General features: G+C 44.2%; 1 protein-coding gene across 1 annotated transcript in view; it reads right to left on the reverse strand.

Annotated features, from left to right (window-relative positions):
• The window catches only part of LOC117353909 (beta-galactosidase-like), a 164131-nt gene that overhangs the window by 23411 nt on the left and 116770 nt on the right, over positions 1-23950 (reverse strand). Inside the window, 2 exon segments of the mRNA XM_033930432.1 lie at positions 2571-2702; positions 18774-18887. Coding sequence (XP_033786323.1) covers positions 2571-2702; positions 18774-18887 — 246 coding nt within the window.

Here is a 23950-nt window from a genome sequence, read left to right on the forward strand (position 1 = left end):
TTTTTTGTTATGTTGTCTTGTCTGTATCTGCTGTATTTTATTATAAGTGTAGTTTGGAAACCATACTGAATAGTAGATGATGTAAGATATAATTTTTATAATTAAAATAAGTAGCAGTTTCTATAAATTTAAGTGTGCAAATTGTGTTTAAATTTAGGTGACTTAGGGGTCCTTTTATTAAGGCATGCTAACCAATTTATCACGCGCTAAAGATTAGAGTGCGCTAAATGCTAAGGCATCCATTATATTTTATGGGCACCTTAGCATTTAGCGCGTGCTAAATCGATTAGCGTGCCTTAATAAAAGGTCCCCTTAATGACTGAGGGGGGTACATGCATTTTTAAGAAATCTGCAAGTAGGCATTTTCTAGACAGAGCAGGGGGTTAAGTTGCAACGCGCATGTATATTATATTTTTTAATTGGAATTTATAAACCACATTTATGAGATTTATTAACCACCTTTATGAACAGATGCACCCAAGGTGGTGTACAGCATGTACATGCAGAAAGCACATACACACATGTACATTTTCAGAGCAGGTGAGGTTTGTGCACTATTAGGGCTAGATCTGGGAGCCTGTTTGATAAAACCACAAAGCACCTATGCCGCCTTTATAAATTACGGGCTCCTTTTACGAAGGCACGCTAGGGCCTTAACGTGCGGAATAGCGCGCTAAATTACCCCACGCACTAGCCGCTACCGCCTCCTTTTGAGCAGGCGGTAGATTTTTGGCTAGCGGGCGCTAATCCGGTGCGTGCAATAAAACCGCTAGCGTACCTTCGTAAAAGGAGCCCTACAAGTGTGGCTAAAAAATTTTTTTAAATAACGAACAAACAAAAAAAACACCCCCATATATATTGGAGGTGCTCTCAAAACAAAAATATCTAAGCCATCAATGGGGGTGGGGTGGTGGGTGTCTGCGTGGACATTAGCACCACCAGCTCTACCTCCCTCTTCCACCACCAAGATCGTAGTAGTAACAGGAGGTAATGAAAAGATTGCACATCAAGCTATGTCCTCCTCCTCTGTACAGAAACCCAAGCAGTTCAAATGAGAAGTCAGGCCTAGGCCGGCAGAGGAAACCGATACAGCCCAATATGCAGCCATTCACTTTCTCCTCCTCTTACTGCTATGATTGAGGCAAGAAGGAAAACACTAGAGAAACTGAAGTAACAGGGTGGGGGTGGGGCTCCTCAACAAGTATAAGCTATTGGTCACTGGGGCAAGGGGGGCATTCATCATGGGAATGAAGTCTGGTTGATGGGTTATATCTTATTATAGCAGGAAAAAGAATCCTTTGAGAAATTAAGACAATATGTTTCTACGTATATAAACTAGAAAGTGGGGGTGGTGTATGTATGAAATACAATTATGGAGGACCCCCCAGCAAAAAGACTAGATGTAATGGTAGTAAAGATAGCAACAATATTAGCAACTCACTTCTTAGCAATGCAACAGGAAGTGAAACTAAAACAAAAAATGAGTTTACCACTTAAAGATAGCTGGAAAGCGATGAACACAAACGCTCGCAGTCTCAAGCAACAAAGTTCATAATCTGCAAGCCCTTATATTAGAGGACGACCTGGATGGGATGCAAACATATTGGGATGTAATCTTTTTTGGAAGGACAGAGATGGTAAAAAAGGCGGCGGAGTAGCTCTCTAAGTAAAGAGATCGATAGTCAAGCAACTGAAATGCAAGGGATCTGGGGAAGAGGAAAAAGTGATAAGGATCGTTCTGAAAAGAGAAGATGAAACTTCTGTCTACATGGGTGTAGTCTACAGACCTCTGACTCAATCGCAGCAAATTGATAAAGATGATTGCAAATATCCAAAAGTTCAGAAAGAGGAGGTGCTGCTGTTGGATCTTTTCCTCTAATTAGCAAATAGCATTGATGTTTGTCCACAAAAATAGGTTTTGCATGCAATATATCTGTTTTGATGTGCCCCGTTTATGTGGTGCCTTATTAAATGTATTTTGAGCTTAATAAAGCAAAAATAAAAACCCAAAGAGCTATTTAGCAGATCGCATTAAGGACATCAAAATTGTGCCTAAGTTCAATCTATAGAACTCAGATCTATTTGAAGCCCAAACTAAGCTCAAAAGTAGATCTGGTTTTTATTTGCCTATAATATAGGCATGATATGGACACCCTAGGTCGCTCAGTGTTATGTAAATGAATCAAAGAATGCCCAAATTGAGTCATTGCCCAAACCACGCCCATGCTTGTTAGGCACGAGTTTTAAACATGAGCATCCATGAAATTGTGGCTGCATCTACAAAGTGGCGTCTATGTCCTTTGGATGCCTAAGTACCAATTATTGCTTGTTAAGACTCTTAATTGGCTCATTAACTACTTGGATTGGATGCCTAAAGCACACCTAACTTTAAGCATGACTTAGGTGCCCTTTATAGAATCAGGGCCTGTGTGTGTGGGGTCAGGACAGCACCTTAGCATCCTACTCCCCGCCACTACCCATACAAAACGTAGATAATCTTCATCAGAACAATGTATATAGTATTGAATAATAGTGTTGGCCTCTCTCATTTGAGGACACTGTCAACCTACCTTAAAGTCATTGATGTAATTGCCATAGTTCACTCTACCCATATTTTCAACTAAGAGATCCAGATTAGCTCCAGCTTTCCCAGTTATGTTGATTAAGGTGTTCTTGTCCCTTTCAAGTATTCCCTGAGGAACCTATAGAGGCAGAGTAATATAAAAGAAAACCTATGAAAACCGTAACATAAACAAACCCACAAACAATGGGGTGAAGATAGACACATAAAGTTACACTTTATGTTTAAGTACTTTATCAGCAACCAGATCATTCTGCATTTGGGCCAATTTTCAATTCAAAAGCTCACTATTAGGGTCATTTTATAAAGACATTTTCATATGTATAAGTGAATATGTCATTTAAGTCTGTTGTTGACCAATTATGTCCCGCCAAGATTTTATCTGTCCATGACATTGTGCACTGCTTAGATAATTTTTTAAGCGGTATATCAAATTTGAAATAAAACTTGAAAGAAAATAATATGTTGTATGCCACTATTGTGTAAGCATGCGCTTGGGTGGAAGTCAATTTAGGCCATGTTTTATGCACATTTACACGTGCTTCTGACCAGGCAAAATATCTGTGGCTTCATTTTTGGCACAATTTTGACAGGATTTATACAAACATTTTATAAAGAAACAAAGGCTAGAATTATAAAGTTACCTTCATTGAGATAAATTCTATATAGGTGGCTAAAAGTTAAGTGCCAAAAAAATGGGCACTAAACTAGTACCATTTTATAATGGCAGAGTTTTGTGCGTATATGTGGCAGTTGGGCCCATAATTGGAACTATTCTAAGAAGAGTCTGGATGCTTATGACCCGCCCGTATGAATTCCTCCTTTGAGGTTCTTTGAGGCACTTAAGTGCCCAGTTATAGAATCACACATAGGTGTACTTAGGCACCTGTCATTTTTTCCCTCCCATTTGGTGCTTTATCACTAGTTTCCGTGCCTAACTGGTGCCTAATTGATACACTTTACAGAATTACCCCATATACAGTTAATTCCATAAGCAGCCAACTATTTTAGGCAACAAAAACATGCATAGAGGCTAGTATTCTAGTAATTTATGTGATTAAGTGGATCCCCAAGAAACAATTTTCTGGTTATGTGGTATTCTGTAAGTAGGCACCAAGATAAGACAGCACCTACTTTGCAGGTGGGCATTCACACAGGTGGAGTTTGAGCAAAGCATACTTTTGTACATAGATTATGGAATACTTAAATTTATGTGCATTCTTTTGCAATATAGGCGCAAGCATTTACACTAGTTCTGGCTAAGTGTTAATATCTTAAAACAGAGGTGTTTTTGGTCACTTGCACTAGTATTCTATAAAGTAGGCACCTTCTTTCCTTTAAATGATAGGCTTCAAATAGGTGCTTTCCTAATACCAAATCCAGACACTTCTTTATAGAATTATCCTCTATGTGGGTAAGACAATCTACCATATTTTTTGCTTCATAAGATGCACTTTTTCCACCCAAAAAAGTGGGTGAAAAAAGGGTGCATCCTCTGGAGCGAATACCCAAATACACCTCCCCCCCCCGTTACTTTTCAGGATCGCCCCTCGCCCATTGCCGCCGCTACTGGTTGCTCACTGCCAAAATTAGAAGAAAGGAAAGGCCAGGTAGGTGCTGCAATTGCACGACGACGACCCAGAAGCCTTACCCCCGACATCAATTCTGACGTCGGGGAGAAGGTCCATTGACGTCGGGGGTAAGACTTCTGGGCCGGCGGCATGCAATCACTGCCCCGCCTGGCCCTTCCAGGTGCTGCGCTGCTGAACCAGGAGTCCCCCTCCCCCCCCCCCCACTGCTGCTGCTTCGGCGACGTGTCCTCACAGCAGCAGCAGCGGGAGGTAAGTAAATCCAGCGGGCAGGTAGGCTTGGAAGAGAGGGGAAGAGGACAAAGGCTGGAAGGCAGTGAGGGGAACATAGGAGGAAGGGAGGAAGGGACAACTGTTGGGCCTTAAGAAGGAAGGAAAGAAAGAAATCACCAGACAATAAAGGTAGGAAAAATGATTTTATTTTCAATTTAGTCATCAAAATGTGTCAGTTTTAAGAATTTATATCTGCTGTCTATATTTTGCACTATATTTGTCTATTTTTCTATAGTTGTTACTACCTTGACATCTGTGCCCTATCCCTGCCTGCCCTGTCCCAGCCTACCACTAGACCACCAGAAGGGGGAAGGGTACAGAGCCTGGTAGGGAAGGGGGACAGGGTGCAGAGCCTGGCAAGGAGTATGGGGTTGGGTATAGAGCCTGGCAGGGAGAAATTGGTTCAGAATGTTTTTTTCTTGTTTTCCTCCTCTAAATCTAGGGTGCGCCTTTTTTTTTTTTTTTTAATCTTTATTTAACATCAAAGAAGAAAAATACCTTTGAAAAGAAAATTAACATCCAATAAGAAAATATTACATCTAATAGTAATAAGTATACAATGAAAACAGTCCTCTACTAAGGAGAGAGATTCAAGCACTATCAAGGGTAGTTGAATCAGTGGCGTACCTAGGGGGGAGCGGGGGGGCCGGGCCGCCCCGGGTGCCAGCTCATTAGGGGTTCTCGAGCCTTGGAGTCATGGCCCGGGAACTTCCCTGCTATGGCCCGACTCCAAGGCTTCCGCGAGTCCCCGAAGTGATCCTGCCTGAGCCCTCTCTCTTAACTTCCATTCCCCCACGGCCACACCCCCCGTCGCCGTCGGAGCTTGGTCAGCAACTTCCGGTTTCTGGCTGGGTGGAAGCAAGAAAGGGAGCCCGAGCCGCGTGGGACACTGCAATTAAGGCAGGAACTGAGGGTGAGTATCGCTGGACTGCTTGGCGGTGGTTTTATTGTTATTTTTTTTTTCTGCCCGAATCAATTTTTAAAAAACCCCAAAATCGGCCTCCCGAATCATCAACTGACCCTCCCCCCCTAAAGCAGGATCGGCAACTTCCTCTTGCTAGCCGGCTCCTGCTTTAGAGGGCGAGGGGGGAGGGTCAGTTGGGAATTGCTGCAATGTCCTGCTTCCCCTCTGGCCTCCTGACCCGTACCTAATTGCATTAGACAGTACTAGATGGGGGGTGTAGGCCTTAAGGGGTGGGGTGTAGGCCTTAAGAGGGAGGTGTAGGCCTTAAGGGGGGGTGTAGGCCTCCTTCGGGGGGGTGCAGGCCTTTAGGGGGGGACAGACCTTTGGGTGGGAGGTAAAGACCTTCGGGGGGGGTGTAGGCTTTCAGGGGGGGGACAGATCTTCGGGTGGTGGGGTGCAGGTCTTCAGGGGGGTGCAGGCCTTCAGGAGATACAGACCTTCGGGGAGGTGCAGGCCTTCAGGAGGTACAGACCTTCAAGGGGGGGGGTGCAGGCCTCCAGGGGGGTGCAGGCCTTCGGGGGGGGGGGGTGCAGGCCTTCAGGGGGGTGCAGGCCTTCAGGGGGGTGCAGGCCTTCAGGGGGGTGCAGGCCTTCAGGTGGTACAGACCTTCGAGGGGGGTGCAGGCCTTCAGGGGGGTGCAGGCCTTCAGGAGGTACAGACCTTCAGGGGGGTGCAGGCCTTCAGGGGGGTGCAGGCCTTCGGGGGGGGTGCAGGCCTTCGGGGTGGGTGCAGGCATTCGGGGTGGGTGCAGGCCTTCGGGATGGGTGCAGGCCTTCAGGGGGGGACAGACCTTCGGGTGGGGGTACAATCCTTCGGGGAGGGTGCAGGCCTTCATGGGTGGGGTTTAGGCCTTCAGAGGGGGACAGACCTTCGGGTGGGGGGTATAATCCTTCGGGGAGGGTGCAGGCCTTCAGGGGTGGGGTGTAGGCCTTCAGAGGGGGACAGACCTTCGGGTGGGAGGTAAAGTCCTTCGGGGGGGTGCAGGCCTGGAGGGGTGGGGTGTAGGCCTTCAGGGGGAGGACAGACCTTCGGGTGGGAGGTAAAGTCCTTCGGGGGGGGGGGCAGGCCTTCAGGGGTGGGGTGTAGCCCTTCGGAGGGGGGAACAGACCTTCGGGGGAGGGGGGTCCTGGTGTAAAAGTACATAGAGGGAGAGAGGGAAGGGGGGGTTCAAAGATACGTGCATATGCCAGACTTTGGGGGTTAGAAATAATGGGTCTAAAAACAGAGGAGTGGGAGAGAGATGGTGCATAATGGGATTTAGGGAGGGAAAGAACAGAAAGGGAGAGAACTTGGAAACAGGGGATGGTGTGGAGGGGGGATAGAGATACTGGATAGGAGGATAGTTGGGAACAGAAAGGGAGAGATGGTGGATCCTGGGGTGGTGGGGAGTTGAGAAAAGGTGAATCTGTGGATGGAGACAAAAAAAAGGAAAGATGCCAGATCTCCGGGAGAGGGAAGGGAAACGGAAGGGGAGGACAGAGATGGCAGACGGATGGTTAGCACGGAGAAAGGAGACCCTGGCAAGCAAGACAACAAGAGCCTGGGACCAACAAGATTTGAATATTGACCAGAGAACAAAAGGTAGAAAAAATAATTTTATTTTCTGTTTTGTGATTACAATATGTTAGATTTAAAAAGTGTACATGAGACAGCTTGAAATGGGAACTTTTCTATTTTTGTGAATGGCAAGGCTGAGTTCAGTTAAAATATATGCTTTATAAGAAAATATAATAATGTGTTTTATAAAGTTTATAAGCATTGCTGGCATACTCGGTGAGGTGTTCCTAGTGTTGGTGGTGGTGGTGGTAGCATGTCAGTGTGTTGAGAGGAAGAGGTAGTCTGGGAAATTCTGCTGAGCAAACTCTGGGCCCATTTCCACCCCCAGTTAGTCCACTCCACTCAACTGGTTCACACACTGAGTGGGTCTTTGGGTGTTATTTCTGGGTAGTTGTTTTAGAATCTCTTCCAGTGGTTTGTCAGTATCTCCTTCTGGTCCAAGGAAGGAAACTTTGTCAACCTTAGCATTGACCTTCAGAATATGTTTGTAACAGCGCTGCTTGTGTAGCATTAGGCTATGTAGTGATCGAAAGAAAAAAACAGACCTTTGCACATTTTTGCACTATATGGTGGGTGTATGAGGAGATTCATTTCCTGCACAGTTAAGTCCGTGTGAAGTTACCTTGTGCTGTATTTGACATCTAGCAAGGTCTCTGTTTGGAAGGAAAGATCTAAGCTTAAAAATGAAGTGGCCAGAAGTTATGTTAAAAGTAGATAGCGTAGCTGGTTTTAAGAAAGGTTTGGACAAATTCCTGGAGGAAAAGTCTATTGTCTGTTATTAAGTCATAGGGGAAGCGTCTGCTTGCCCTGGATTGGTAGCATGGAATGTTGCTACTCTTTGGGTTTTCACCAAGTACTAGTGACCTGGATTGGCTACTAGTGCTGCCCGATTCACGATTCGAATTGGTTCACCGATTCGAATCAGGTGAATCAACGAGTTCGGACTATTTCACGCCGCCGGACTCTTCCCATCTAATGTAACTTCCGGTTTTGCGAAACAGTAAATTACATCGGAAGAAACAAAAGGAGTGGGAGAGTCAAGCGGCGAGCGAGCGGACCTCGTGCAGCAGACCTCGGCACTCAGCAGCAACAAATACTAGTTTTGGCTGGCTCTTTCCCCGCATTTCTCCTCTCTTCCCCACGATTTAATATCCAGTTCAGGCAGTAAGTAAATACATCGGCAGGGGGGTGTCTGGTAAGTCTTGAGGGCTTGGGATGGAAGGTGAGAATCAGTTCTGTAGGCTATCAGAAATTTGCTTAATTATCTACTCACACAGAAAAGCAGTAAAGTCAATAGGTTCTCTGAGTGGGAACAACCTGTTTGATCTTGCACTCTTGTGATTGACCAATTGTTTATTACTGTTTAATTTATCACATTGATTAATTTGAGCACACCTGAGGTGTCCTATGATGGTGTGCACTGCAGGCAGAGGGTGATTAACCTGTGGCTTATTGTGTAAAGCGCTGGAGAATTCTCTCCTCTCGCTTACCTCTCACGCTGAGGACACCCTGCTTCAGTATAATCATTTATATGATTTATCTTATAAACATTATTACGTGGTCTTTTCCTCAAGTACTGAGACATCAGGTTGTTCCCACTTGGAGAACCTATTGACTTTTACTGCTTTTCTGTGTGGCTTTAACATTTTTGCTATTCAGTATACCTAAACTATTATTCAGTAGAAAAAATTTGGTTTGTTCAATCAAATCCTGTGTGGACATTGGACTTCTATGAGTGAATGTTCTGCTTGATTGAACAAACTAAATTTTTTCTACTGAATAATAGTCTAGGTATAATGAAAGTAAATAGCAAAAATGTTTGAGTAGATAATTAAGGAAATCTTTTTCATATTGCTTGCTTATGGACTGGGAAAAAAGACTGTTCAAGCAAATGTCTCCAGAACTGCTTTAATGGAAAATGTGATTTTTTTTTTAAGTACTTTGTGAAATTTATTGTTGTTGTGAAATTTATTGTTGTACTTTGTTTAAACTTAAAAAGCGGTGTCATTAACAGTGAATCGAATCGAAAAATCGATTCAACAGGGTGAATCGAATCGAATGAAATATTTTTCTCTGAATCGGGCAGCACTATTGGCTACTATGAGAATGGGCTACTGGGCATGATGGACCATTGGTGTGACCCAGTTAGGCTATTCTTGTTATGTTCTCATCTGTAGGGGCCTTTGTTTTCACTTCTTATTTTAATGTATTTTTTTCCTGGGAACTTATCAGTGTTTTTTTATAATGGGAACAAAAATGGAAGTGAATTAATGTGTGTGGAATGGGGGGGGGTAACTAATTTCTTCAGCTAAATAATTCAATCCACTTCAAACAGACATAGGAGAACTCACGCACCATTCACACACCCTCCAACCAAAAACGTCAAAAAAAACAAACTGTTCGACAACCTCCTAGCCATTCGAGCTGCAACACTTGACCCCCAACTCTACAACCTATTGACCTCGACCACAAACTACAAAACCTTCAAAAAAGAAATAAAAACCCTTCTATTCAAAAAACACATAAAACCGAACTAACATAATCAGAACTGTCCCAAGCATCACCTGCAACTACTCCATATGTACTTCTGATGTCATGACAATTCAGACATAATTTATGTTATGTTATGTTTGGAGTAATGGTTACATATATGAGGTTCAATAAAAGAAAATTTTCACTGCCTGTTTCTATTCTGACCATTTATTCCATTTCATGGTTATTGCAAAAAAAAAAAAAAAAAAAAATTTTTACATGGGGGGGGGTGTCAAAAAATGATGGGCCCCGGGTGCCACATACCCTAGGTACGCCACTGAGTTGAATTTCAAGAAAAAGAAAAAAATGATAATAATATACAGAGCAATAATCACTTGCATAAAATATTAATCAGTCCGGACAGTGATATCAATGGTCACCTCTGGGGCTACTGAAGCAGCTTTGCCCTCCAAGAAAAATTTTAACTGATCGGGTTCATAGAAAACATATCTCTTAGTTTGATAATTAATACAACATTTACAAGGGAAGTGCAGCTGGAAAGTAGCTCCCAAACTCAATACAGATTGACGTAACATTAGAAACTTTTTCCGCCGAGACTGCATCCACTTAGAAACATCAGGAAAAATAGCTACTTTACTACCCAAAAATTCAACATTCTCGGTTCTAAAGAATAGATGAAGAATGGCTTCTTTGTCTTGTAAAAAGACAAAAGTCACAAGAAGTGTACCCTTGCAAAAATTTCAGGTTGTGACAATTCTAGAATTTCTGTAATATTCAGTTCAGCTGCTTGATGATCCAAGTCCTGTTTCCCTTTAGGAATATTTAAGTAATACAATTTCTGTAATGGGGGTATAGCTGTCTCAGGATATTTTAGAACAGAAGACAAAAACTGTTGAAATAATTCCTTCGGTGATTGTAATCTGGAGACTGGAAAATTGATCCATAGGAACATAAGAAGTCGCCTCTGCTGGGTCAGACCGGTGGTCCATCGCGCCCAGCAGGTCCATGACCTGTATGTGATCCCTTAAATTTCGCCTTGATACCCTTTCTATATCCTATCTTTGCCCTTATCTGTATCCCTCGATTCCTTTATCTGTCAGGAATTTATCCAATCCTTCTTTAAAACCCTGTAGTGTGCTCTGTCCTATCACAACCTCCGGCAGCGCATTCCAGGTGTCCACCACCCTCTGAGTGAAAAAGAACTTCCTGGCATTGGTTCTAAACCGGTCCCCCTTCAGTTTCTCCGAGTGCCCCCTTGTTCTTGTGGTTCCCGATAGGTTGAAGAATCTGTCCCTCTCCACCTTCTCTATGCCCTTTATGATCTTGTAAGTCTCTATCATGTCTCCTCTGAGTCTCCGCCTCTCCAGGGAGATGAGCCCCAGCCTCTCCAACCTGTCTGCGTATGAAATGTTTTCCATACCTTTTATCATTTTCGTCGCTCTTCTCTGGACCCTTTCAAGTATCGCCATGTCCTTTTTGAGATACGGTGACCAATACTGGACACAGTACTCCAGGTGCGGGCGCACCATTGCACGATACAGCGGCATGATGACTTCCTTCGTCCTGGTTGTAATGCCCTTCTTAATAATTCCCAACATTCTTGGAGGCTGCTGCGCATTGTGCCGTTGGCTTCATTGTTGTGTCCACCAGCACACCCAAGTCCTTTTCAAGATTACTGTCCCCCAGCACTGAACCCCCCATTTTGTAGCTGAACCTTAGATTCTTTCTCCCAATATGCATGACCTTGCATTTCTCTATATTAAATTGCATTTGCCATTTATTTGCCCACTCTTCTAGTTTGCTTAGGTCCTTTTATAGGTCTTCACATTCATCCGCGGTTCTAACCCTGCTGCAGATTTTGGTGTCATCTGCAAACTTTATAACTTCACACTTCGTCCCTGATTCTAGGTCGTTTATAAATACATTAAACAGCAGTGGTCCGAGCACCGACCCCTGTGGAACACCGCTCGTGACTCCCCGCCAGTCCGAGTATTGGCCCTTCACTGCAACCCTTTGTTTTCTGCCTGCCAACCAGTGCTTAATCCATCTGTATATTTCCCCTTCCACCCCGTGGTTCCACAGTTTCCTAAGTAGCCACTCATGGGTACTTTGTCGAAGGCCTTTTGGAAGTCGAGGTAAATGATGTCTATGGGTTCCCCTTTGTCCATCTGGCTGGTTATTCCTTCAAAGAAGTGCAGTAAGTTTGTCAGGCACGATCTTCCCTTGCAGAAGCCATGCTGGCTCGCTTTCAGTTGTCCGTTTGATTCTATGTGTTTACAGATGCTGTCCTTTATCAGTGCTTCCATCATCTTGATCGGAACAGAAGTCAAGCTTACCGGCCTGTAGTTCCCGGGGTCCCCCCTCGATCCCTTTTTAAAGATAGATGTGACGTTTGCTATTTTCCAGTCCTCCGGGATCTCCCCAGTTGTCAAAGACAGATTATAAATTTGTCGTAGTGTTTCCGCTATTTCGTTTCTTAGCTCTTTTAGGACCCTTGGGTGGATTCCATCCAGGCCCAATGATTTGTCGCTTTTTAATCTATCTATCTGTTGGAGGACATCCTCGTGGCTTAATCTCAATATGTGCCAGTTTTTCTTCTTGATCCCCACTTATGACCTCTTCGGGTTCTGGTACATTGGATGTGTCCTCGCGCGTGAAGACTGACAAGAAGAACTCGTTTAACCTATCAGCTACCTCTTTTTCCTCCTTTACTACTCCCTTTCTGTCTCCATCATCCAACGGTCCTACTTCCTCCCTCGCCGGTTGCTTCACTTTGACGTATCTGAAGAACATTTTGAAGTTTCTTGCTTCCCCGGCCAGCCTTTCTTAGTACTCTCTTTTTGCCGTCCTAACCACTCGGTGACAGTCTTTCTGGTGTTGTTTGTGTTCCTTCCGGTTTTCCTCGGTTTGGTCCTTTTTCCATTTTCAGAACGATTTTTTCTTGTCGCCTATCGCCTTCTTCACTTCATTTGTTATCCATACCGGGTCTTTTGATCAAATTTTTTTGCACCCTTTCCTAAACCTGGGGATGTATAGGTTTTGTGCTTCTAGCATTGTGTCCCTGAATAGGCACCAGGCTTTCTCTACTGTCTCTATCTGTTTTGGGCAGTTTCTGAGCTTCTTTCTCACCCTTGTTCTCATAGCTTCGTAGTTCCCTTTCTTGAAATTTAGCGTCGTCGCAGTAGTTCTCTTCACCTTGGATGTTCCCACTTCTAATTTGTGATCGCTGTTTCCTAGTGGCTCTACTACTGCCACTTCCTTTGCAGGTCCCCCTAGCCCGTTGAGGATTAGGTCGAGGGTGGCATCTCCTCGTGTTGATTCTTTGACAAGCTGCTCCATGAAGCAGTCTCTCACCATCTCCAGGAATTCTGTTTCCCTCGCACAGCTTGAGCTTCCAATGCTCCAGTCTATCCCGGGGTGGTTAAAATCCCCCATCACCATCACACTTCCGCTATTGCATTCTCGCCTCAATTCTGCTTCAAGATCTTTGTCGGTTGCTTCCGTTTGCCCAGGTGGGCGATAGTACAGTCCTACTAGTTTTATGTCTGCTCCATTTCTTCCTGGTAACTTAACCCACAAGGATTCCAGTTCTACCACCCTCGCCGCCGTATCCATTCTGGTCGAGTGAATGGTGTCCTTTATATAAAGTGCTATACCTCCACCCTTCTTGTAGGTCCTGTCTCTCCTATAAAGTTTGTACCCTGGCAGTACTACATCCCACTTGTTGTCCTCGGTCCACCATGTTTCTGTGATTCCAATAATGTCAAGGTCCTTGTTTTTGGCCGTGACTTCCAGTTCTCCCATTTTGGTCCTTAGGATCCTCGCATTTGCATATAAGCAGTTTAAGTCCTGATTTTTCCTCTTCCCTGCTGCTCTATCCTATGGGTTGTTCCTCCTGCCATCCCTCTCGCGGGCTGCCAGCCCCTGAATTTCGTTTTGTTCTTCCTCCTCCTGTGGCGCGTTTTCATTGTCCTCAGCCTGTTTCCCCATTTCCACCTGTTCCTCTATCTCTTGCTGTTCGCTCTTCTCTTTGGTCTCTATTTCCACTCCCTCCACCCCCTCCCTTACCTTTAAAAACATTGGTCGGACGGACAGGTGCCAAGCCCATCCGTCCGACAGGCCAGCCATCAGTTGAATGGCTGGCCTTAGGACCTGACTGGCCCAGGCGGCTCAAATCCCACCCAATGGTGGGGCCTAGGCCAACTGGAATAGGCCCAGTAGACTTAGGCCCCTCCTATGGTAAGGCAAGAGGCACTCATTTGCTTTCCCCATAAGGTATTAAAGTCAAACAAATTCTGCATTCACAGAACCCCCCTGGCCCTCCCACAATAGGTGTGTAACAACAACAGCATACAGAAACATTTCTTTCATTTCCAGGCTTATTGTGAAGTGATACAACTCTACAAAAAAAAAAAATCACAGGACCTACATCATGCATACCATTCTAACAAAACAAAAACCCTACCTACAAAAAGGCAGTGCTCTAAATCAGTGGTTCTCAACTTTTCAACCTTGTCTGATCCTCATGGCACACCAAACCAAATTTAACCACTGGTCACTGACCACATAACTGAAGTGACATAAAATGCATGTTAAAGTATAATAAACCGTATTAAAAAAGGAGTAGATTCACAGGAGAAGAGTGTAAGGAACATGATAACATTTACTACACATAAAGCAGAATTCAGTGCTAAGTACTAATTGCTACATACCAATTGCTCCAAGTCATTGATAGCATATACAAGCAAAGAAGCCAACACAATCTCTCAGGCCCTTCATATTTTCTCCCACCACTGTTTGAATTAGACCAGTCTATGTGCTTTTATACTAAGATTAGAGTATAGAGAGATATTTATTATTTTATTTCTTCTATTTGTGCATCGCACATACCTATACAAGCTCTAGGCGACATTACAAAGGAAGGGGTTAGAATAGGGTAGGGAGGACAATGGAGGGCAGGAAGATACAGAAGGAGAAGAGGATACAAGTGATTAGGTGTCAAATAGATGAGTTTTCAGTTTCTTCCGGAATATGTTGTGGTTAGGTTCCGTCCTGGTCATTTCAGTAAGATCATTCCAAGTTTTTATGCCTAGAAAGGTGAGGATGGAGTGGAAAACATGTTTGTATTGCAGATTTTTTGTGGAAGGGAGATTTAGAAGTATTCTGTTGAGGGTTCTGCAGGAAGTAGACCATGCCTTGGAGAAGAGCTGGATGAAAGGAGCCGCGGAGTTTCTGTAAAGTATACGGTGAATGATGCACAAAGTTTTGAAGGTTATTTGTGATGGGATGGGTAGCCAGGGCAGTTGCATGTTGAAGGCTGTAATCGAGTCATATTTTCTCAGGTTGAAGATTAGTCTGACGCGGTGTTTTGGATGAGTTGCTTTTTGTGAATCAGAATGGTGTTGATTCCCATGTAAATGGAGTTGCAGTAGTCAAGTTGTGGAAGTATCATCAGTTGTACAATTAAGGCAAAGTGGTGTTGGTGAAAGTATGGTCTGATTATTCTTAGTTGTCTCAAGGTATAGAGGGATTTCTTTCGGAGACTGGAGATTTATGGTTCCATGGTAAGTGTGAAATCCAGGATGCAACCTAGTATTTTGGAGGGTTCTTCTACAGGGAGGGTCTTGCCCAATCAAAGAGTAATGCTTGTTGGTGCCGTTAGTTGGGGTGTGTGGAAGTATAGAACTTTGGTTTTAGTTGTGTTTAATTTTAGTTTGTTGGTAGTCGCCCAGATTTGGATTCTTTCAATATTATGTGAGACTTTGTTGGTGATGTCCGAGTGATTGTTGATTATGGGAATAAGGAGAAAGATGTTATCTGCGTAGGATAATATGCTCTCATCTTCAAACTTGATGTTACCGAAAGAGCTCATGAAGAGATTAAATAGGATGGGGGAGAGTGGGGAATCCTGTGGCATGCCACAGAAGGTTTTCCAGGGGTTGGAGATATCTCCGTTCAGTTTGACAATATATTCCCTGTTTTTCAGGAAATCTGAGAACCGTCTTAGCACTGTGCCTGTTATGCCAATTTCTGACAGTTTTGTTATTGGTAGGTGGTGGTCTACTGAATCAAAGGCTACTGAGATGTCAAATTGGAGGAGTATTGCTTGACTTCCTGTACTGAGTAGTTGTTTGGTTTTTGTGATCAAGGTAAGGAGAAGTTCTTTGCTGTGCTGTTGCCGGAATCCGAATTGGGATGGGTGAAGGCGTGAGTGTTGTTCAATGTAGGTTGTTAGCTGTTTGCACATGTGGGTCTCAATGATTTTTGTTAGGATGGGTATGCCTGCGATGAGGCTGAGGAGCGATTTGCCTTTGGTGATTTCGGCATAGAGATGAGTGCTATTTTACCCATTGTTTCTGGCAAGTGGCCTTGATTTAGGGTGTTATTTAGGAGGTTGGTAATCCAGCTGGCGATCTGTTCAGGAACAGTAGTGAGGAGATAAGAGGGCCAGTTGTCTAGGGGGCTGCAATACACAGACAATTTAGATATTGGTTTGTTTGTGTCTGGGATGGACAGGTTGGAGAATGAAGTCCAGATCTGATCTGCTTTGGTAGGCTCAGTGAGGAGTTGAGATGCTTCGAGGGTGTATGTCCCAGTGGAGAGAGCTTTGGTTACCTCAGACTGAACATTTTTTATCTTGTTGAGAAATAAGTCTGCTAGTTCCTGAGTGTGATGTTGGTGGGGTGTTCAGTGGGTTCTTAATTCGGTGGGGTTGCGAGTTGTTGCACCAGGTGAAATAGCTTTTTACTGTCTAACGTTTTGGTACCTAATTTGCTGGCATAGTAGTTTTTCTTGGTCTCTGCTATATTGGATTTGTATTTGTTTATTGCCTTACGCCATCGTGTTCTGAGTTCTTGTGTGCCACTTTTCCGCCATTTCCTTTCCAGTCGCCTGCATAGTTGTTTGTCAGATCTCAGTGATTCGGTGAACCAGGGGGAATTATGATTTTGTTTTGTTTTGTGGGGATGAAGGGGGGTGAGAGTATTTAAAGTGTTGGTGATGGTTTGATTCCAGCTTGTTAGCATAGTCGTAGTGCAATCTGAAGGAGGGACTAAGGTATTCTCAACTATGTTCCAGAAGAGATCTGGTCTTGTCTTTCCTCTAACTAGTTTTACTTCCTTGGTGGCTTTGTTGCTCAGGTTTGCTGATGTGAAGTTTGAGCAAAAGTTTAGTAGGTAATGGTCTGTCCATGGTACTGGAGTCCATTTGACATTGGTGGTAAGATTGGAGGGGGCAGAAGCAAGTATGTCAAGGATGTGTCCTTTCTCGTGTGTGGGGCCTGAAGATATGACTGTGATTCTGCAATCTTCAAGCAGTGTTTTGAGTTTGGAGACATCTTTGTTCTCGGTGGATTCAAGAGAGAGGTTGATATAATAATAACAGTTTATATACCCCAGTACCGTTAAGTTCTATGTGGTTTACAAAAGATTAGTAAAGTACAAGTTGAGTTGACGTACAAGTTGAATTAGCTTAAGGGATGTGGGAACAATAGAGAGAAAGTGCAGGAACACTGTTAGGGAGGGGAAAGAGAGAAGTGGGTCAGCTGTTTAGGTATTTCAGGAATAGGTGAGTTTTGAGGCGTTTCCTGGTGGGCAATAGGAGTTGTTCTAGGTCTTTACCCCATAGAGCTGCTTGATGTGAGAGAAGATGCTCATGGTGTTTTTTTAGTTTGCATCCTCTAACCGGGGGAGAAACGAAATGCAAGTGGGAGCTTCTCTTGTGTTTGTTGGCTGAGAAGGAGAAGAGGTCAGTGATGTATTTAGGGGTTAGACCATAGAAAACTTTAAAACAGAGGCAGGCGAACTTAAACTTTACACGAGTTTCCATCGGCAGCCAGTGCAGCTGTTTGAAGTATGGTGTCACGTGATCGAACTTCTTTAGACTGAAGATTAGTCTGACCGCAGTGTTTTGCATTAGTTGTAAGCGTCACATATTCTTTTGGGGGATTGCTAAGTATGCGATGTTACAGTAGTCGAGTTGACTTAATACGAGGGATTGTACCAGGATTCTGAAGGCAGAGTTATCAAAGTATGCTTTAATGGATTTAAGTTTCCAGAGGGTAAAAAAAACCTTTTTGATTAGGGAGTCCACCTGGTCTTTCATGGTGAGGCATTGGTCCAGAGTTACACCCAGTATTTTAATGGTGGGCTGTATGGGGTAGTTATGTTTGTTGATGTCTCTGAGGATGAACAGTTTGGCATGCCATGTTCGTTATTATTTCAGTTAATTTGGAAACAGCGTTAGAAGGAGAATTGGGAGGTCTGTATATTAGTAGGATTACAATGTTGCATTTTTAGTATCTTCTTATTGGACTAATTTACTACATTTATTACATTTCGACTGGCTTTAAATTCCTTTTTCAGGTCTAACCTGAAGGTATTGCCTTTGAAAGCTAGTAAAAAAAAAAAAAGTAGTTCATTTTATCATCACCCCTTTTCTTTATACCTACTCTAACAACTTTCATAATCTCATTATTTTTGTATTGTAAGCTGCTCAGACATTTGAGGGCGGGGTATCAAGTATGAAATAAAACTTGTAAAAACTTAGAAACATACATATGAGCACTGGAGCTGTTACCGCCACAGCCAGCGTTATAAACCACACCATGATTTTGTAAAAGGGAAGTAAGTTAGTCCAATATATTAATATATATATTAATATAGTCCAATATATTAATTCCCTTTTAAAAGTATACTTAGGGCTCCTTTTACAAAGACGTGCTAGGGCCTTAATGCGCAGAACAGTGCACACTAAATTGCCGCACGCGCTAGCCGCTACCACCTCCTTTTGAGCAGGTGGTAGATTTCTGGCTAGCGCGCGCTATAGCACGCGATAATCCGGTGCATGCGATACAACTGCTAGCGCGGCTTTGTAAAAGGAGCCCTTAGTGGAGGGCATGAGCAATTGCTCCTACATTCTAGGAGCATTGCTCAGATTTTACATGGTCACTCACAAAACCACTTGCAAATCTTTTTTTTTAGAACTTGTTGCTAACATGAAAAAAAAAAAAATTTCTATGCACCCGGCCAATCTTTAGAAGGAACATTGCTACCATATCACATAAGGCAGAAAATGCAACCTACTTTCTCAGAATTTATTAGCTCTTTCTTCCATAGTTGCTTTAAAGAAAATAAAAAAACAAAACAAAAAAAACACACACATGTCACTTTTTTGAAATATCTAAAAAAGACAATTTTCTAAGAGCTCAGAGGATGGGTAAACTTTAACAATGGGTCAAGAAATGTTGTATCTATTTAGGAAGGCAATATACACGTGTACTGGAGGCAGGGAGTACAGTGGAGAGCTCCATTCTTACCCCATCAACGGTGACATAGGCACGGTCACGGATGCCATTCAAGATGGTAAACAGAGGTGTTGGTTGAGTGCAATTTATTAGCAGGGTAGTTCTGTACAGAACGAATCCATAATACTGAAAAACAAAAACACTGCTTTACAATCCCTTCTTATTCATATACACCAACACACAAATATTAAAATGGAACAGATGTGAGAGAGGGCCCCTGCACATGAATGGATGCAGGAATGATTTAAAGCAGGGCACACTGGAATGCTAACTGGGACTATTTTCTTTAATAGGCCAACTACTTCCAGGGAAGTCATTTTTCATTTATCATATATACTTGAATATAAGCAGATATTTTTTTGGCCATAAACATGGCCCAAAAATGGGTCTCAGTTTATATTCGGATCAGCGGCCACCCACCCCACTCTTGGACCTGTTGCAGGCCTCCCCCAGGCTTGCTGTAAGCCTTGGTCTAGCAGTGGGCTGGTACAGGAGAGATCCCTGCTGCCATCTCCTATCCCATCCAACTGAAACATCTCACCTCCCTTCTGCCTCCCAGACTTAAAAAACAAAACCAAAACCTATCTTTACAGCCCTGGTGGTCCAGCGGTAAACTGGGGCAGGAGCAATCTTCCTGCCCTGTGCAAAGCTGCTATCTGAAATGACTGCTGCAAGTTCTCACAGGAACTCACGAGGTGCAGAGAAAGGAAGGAAGGGAGGGGGATTGGGTGCAGAGCCTGGCAGGGCACGGCACTTTTTCCTCCTTTTTGGGGGGGAAGTCAGCTTGGTTTATATTCGGATTGGTTTATATTTGAGTATATATGGTAAATATAAAAGGAAAGCACTTTTGCTGTTTTCTGACTGGCAGCTTAAAATATTTTACACTTTTCTGCTTAAAATGTTAAAAACATATCCCAAGTATTTCCTGGGTCTGCTTGATTTGCAGCAGACCAAAGTATTTCTCTAGGGCAGTGTATCTCAAACTGTGTGCCTCCTGAGATTCCAAGTGTGCTGTGGCACACTGAGGAGGAAGAGAGGCGCCTGCTGGCTGTCTTCCCTACGCAGTACAGCCCCAGCGCTGCCCAATTCGCCAAAGGCCTGTATGTTTCCCCCTTCTCTCTAGCGTCCTCCGGCTTCCCCCCGGCCTCCCAATCTCACCTTTAAAGCTAATTACAGCAACCTGCCGAGGATCGCTGGTAGGTAAAATTATTTTATTTTCAATATAGTGATTGAAATGTGTCAGTTTTGAGAATTTATATCTGCAGTGTATATTGTGTGTATATGAAATATGAAAAATGAATGGAAAAAATTGCATTACAATTAATAAAGGGGGTGGGATCTGGGGCAGAGCTTGGGTGGGCCAAGGGAAGTCTGTGGTTGGGGTACTCAGTTGATATTTGTTAGACTTAGGGGGTACATAGCTTGAAGTAGTTGAAAAAACACTGTAGGCAATCAGCTGGCACCAGTGCCTCCCCTTCTCTCCGGCCCTCTTCCCTGCTGCCCTCCCCTACTGGTGTCTCAGAGCCCATCTGGAAGGCCTCTGCATATGTGCGGATGTCGATGTGATGATGTAACGCATATGCGTGATGTCATCAGGGCAACGTCCATCCGCACACTTCTGGGTGCCTCAAGCCGTGGACACTACCTTTAGTGTGCCCTGGCTCGAGAAAGTTTGAGAGACACTGCTGTAGGGTCACAGCCTTTATGCAAGTTGAGATAACCTTCTACAGAGAAATTCTCTGCTTCCTGGCAAATCTTCATTGGTTAATGTTATAAGCCTCACTAATAATCAAAGGCATCAAGATTGAGTGTCTCTGAACGTCCTCTATACCTCTCATCCATTTTTTTCCCAACATAGTGTTCATAGAGCAAGAATTCTTATAGCTTCACTTGCTGCATAAAATGGTTCCAGTCTTCAATTCAACTCTACCTAATAACTCGCCTTTCAGACTTTCAATATTTGCTCCCCAAGTCTTAATGCTCATCTCTTCTGTCAATCTTGATTAGATTATAAACTCTACAGAGCAGGAATTGTCTCTTATGCACATTCTGTACAGCTCTTCATATACACTGCATTGCAGTATACATGTTCTTTTGTAGCAGCATTAACAGATGTACAGAGCTGTTATGGGCAAAGACTGGGGAAGAGCATTGTTGCCCTAACATGGCCAGCAAAACAAATAGGCTGATCTTCAGTTCTTGATTCTTTTCCCCATTAATCATTGCTCCAGTGCTGCCCTGGACTTCTCACTGCAACCACTGAGCTTTACACTAGAGAGTTGCATGGGGACAGAAATCCCACCCATTCCTGCCCGTCCCCGCCAGGATCCTCTCTGTCCCCACCCGTCCCCATCAGGATCCTCTCCGTCCCCACCCATCCCCGCAAGGAATTACCTCCATCCCCGCCCGTCACCATAAAATGCAGCAATTACTTCTGACGGGATCATCAATTCCACAGTTTCTTTTGTATTTGCGCTGCTGTTTTCCTTGTGGAATCTCTTTGGTGGAACCCTTTTTTTGTTTTCTGTTCAGGTAATTAACTTTTAAACCCCCCTCTTTTACTAAGGCTGACGTGTCCATTATATTATATGGATGAACCCTGCTTCCAAAGCCTTCCATCCCCGTGGGAGTCCCGTTGGCTAGAGGGGGGTCCCCATGGGAGTCCCGTGAGCCAGAGGGGGGTCCCCATGGGAGTCCCGTGGGTTAGGGGGGATTCCCACGGGATTACCGCGATCCTCGTTCCCGTGCAGACCTCTACTTTACACTTCAGCCAGCCTTCTCTCTTGTCCCTACTTCTTGCCCAGCAAAAGACAAAGGCACTACTGAACTATGGCCATTTGGCTTCTACTGCCAAGTCATGCAGTGCCTCTCTTTTGTTGTTGGCTCTTCAAATCATGCAAGAACTCACAGGAGCCACGCAGTACAGTCAAAGACTACACATGTTTACTTGCTGACCAAGGGTGGATAGGGGAAGAAGGAAAAGGGACTGACCAGGAGTAGACTAATTGCTAGGAGCAGTGGGCTAAGAACCAGGGAAGCCCAATTCAAATCCCACTGTGACTCCTTGTGATCTCGGGCAAGTTCCATTACCTCCAGGTACAAACTTAAATTGTGGGCCCTCTGGAAAATACCTAACATACCTGAATGTAACTCACCTTGAGCTATTGCTGAAAAGGGTATGAGTTACAGTACAAAGTCCAAACATCCAGATACCAGAAATCAGCACTGCTTGAGAATATGGTCTACAAGTGCTGCACACCTTCTCTCTCCCTCCTCTCCCAACCCTGCTCATGGCTCTCTTTCCTCCCAAGCCCAGCCCCCAGTGTGCCTTTTCAATAAGCAAGTCACTGCTGAATGATTACTTCTGCTCGGTCTTTACCTGCGAGGCACCAGGGCACGGGCCAAGGCTGGAAATGAAGCAAAGCATGGAAGATCCATTTCAGAATTTTGAGTTCACACCTGCTGATGTTTACAGTGAACTGTCAAGACTTAAGGTGAACAAAGCCATGGGACCGGACAATTTGCACCCAAGAGTGCTCAGAGAGCTAAGCGATGTTCTGGCGAAACCGTTAGCAGTACTCTTCAATCTCTCCCTAAGTACGGGGAGAGTCCCCCTGGACTGGAAAACAGCCAACGTCATTCCTCTGCACAAAAAAGGTTGCAGAGCAGAGGCTGCAAATTACAGACCAGTAAGTCTCACATCAGTAGTATGTAAACTCATGGAAACTTTACTTAAAGGGAAACTAGACACGATTTTGGACGAGGGGAACCTAAGGGATCCCTGTCAACATGGATTCACTAGGGGTAGGTCATGGCAATCCAATCTAATCAGCTTCTTTGATTGGGTGACGGGAAAGTTAGACTCGGGAGAGTCTCTGGACATAGTGTACTTGGATTTCAGTAAAGCTTTTGACAGTGTCCCACACCGCAGACTATTGCACAAGATGAAGTCGATGGGGTTAGGTGAGAAACTAACTGCATGGGTCAACGATTGGCTGAGTGGAAGACTTCAGAGGGTGGTGGTCAACGGCACCCTCTCTGAGACATCGGAAGTGACTAGCGGAGTGCCGCAGGGCTCGGTCCTGGGACCATCCCTTTTCAACATATTCATAAGGGACTTGACCCGAGGGCTTCAGGGTAAAGTAACACTGTTCGCCGACGACGCCAAACTGTGTAATATAGTAAGTGAAAGCAATCTCAAGGATAATATGACGCAGGATTTGATCACGTTGGAAAACTGGTCCTCGACATGGCAGCTAGGCTTCAACGCTAAGAAATGTAAGGTCATGCATCTCGGCTGCGGAAATCCATGCAAAACTTACACCTTAAATGGGGAAACACTAGCTAGGACTTCAGAAGAACGGGACTTGGGAGTAATCGTCAGTGCAGATATGAAGGCTGCCAAACAAGTGGAGCAGGCCTCATCCAAGGCAAGGCAAATGTTGGGATGTATCAATAGAGGCTTCATCAGCCGCAAACCTGAAGTCATAATGCCGCTTTACAGAACCATGGTGAGACCTCACCTGGAATACTGTGTGCAATTTTGGAGACCACACTACCAAAAAGATGTGCTTCGAGCTGAATCTGTCCAGCGAATGGCCACTAGAATGGTCTCCGGACTCAAGAGTCTCTCATACGAAGAAAGACTGGGCAAACTACAGCTATACACACTTGAGGAACGTAGAGAAAGGGGACACATGATTGAGACATTTAAGTACATCACAGGTTGTGTCGAGGCGGAAAGCGATATATTCTTCCCCAGGGGACCCTCGTTCACAAGGGGGCACCCGCTCAAACTCAGAGGAGGGAAATTTAATGGTGACACCAGGAAGTATTTCTTCACAGAAAGGGTTGTAGATCACTGGAACAAACTTCCAGTGCAGGTGGTCAAGGCCACCAGCGTGCTAGACTTTAAGAATAAATGGGACATCCACGTGGGATCCCTGTGGGGGTCGAGCTAAGGATCTGGGTCATTAGCACTCAGACTTGATGGGGTGGGTCAGAAGAGTGGGCAGACTTGATGGGCTGTAGCCCTTTTCTGCCGTCATCTTTCTATGTTTCTATGTTTCTAAGCAAGTCATCTGTGAGGAGTGGCAGATCTCTTAGCATTTTTTTTTTTGCTACTTCAGCTTGTCTGCGGTGTTCTTTGCTCACATGTTTAAAGACAATAGACTGTTTTCAGTCCAATT

The sequence above is a fragment of the Geotrypetes seraphini genome, chromosome 2, assembly GCF_902459505.1.
Source record: "Geotrypetes seraphini chromosome 2, aGeoSer1.1, whole genome shotgun sequence".
NCBI classification, from domain to species: Eukaryota; Metazoa; Chordata; class Amphibia; order Gymnophiona; family Dermophiidae; genus Geotrypetes; species Geotrypetes seraphini.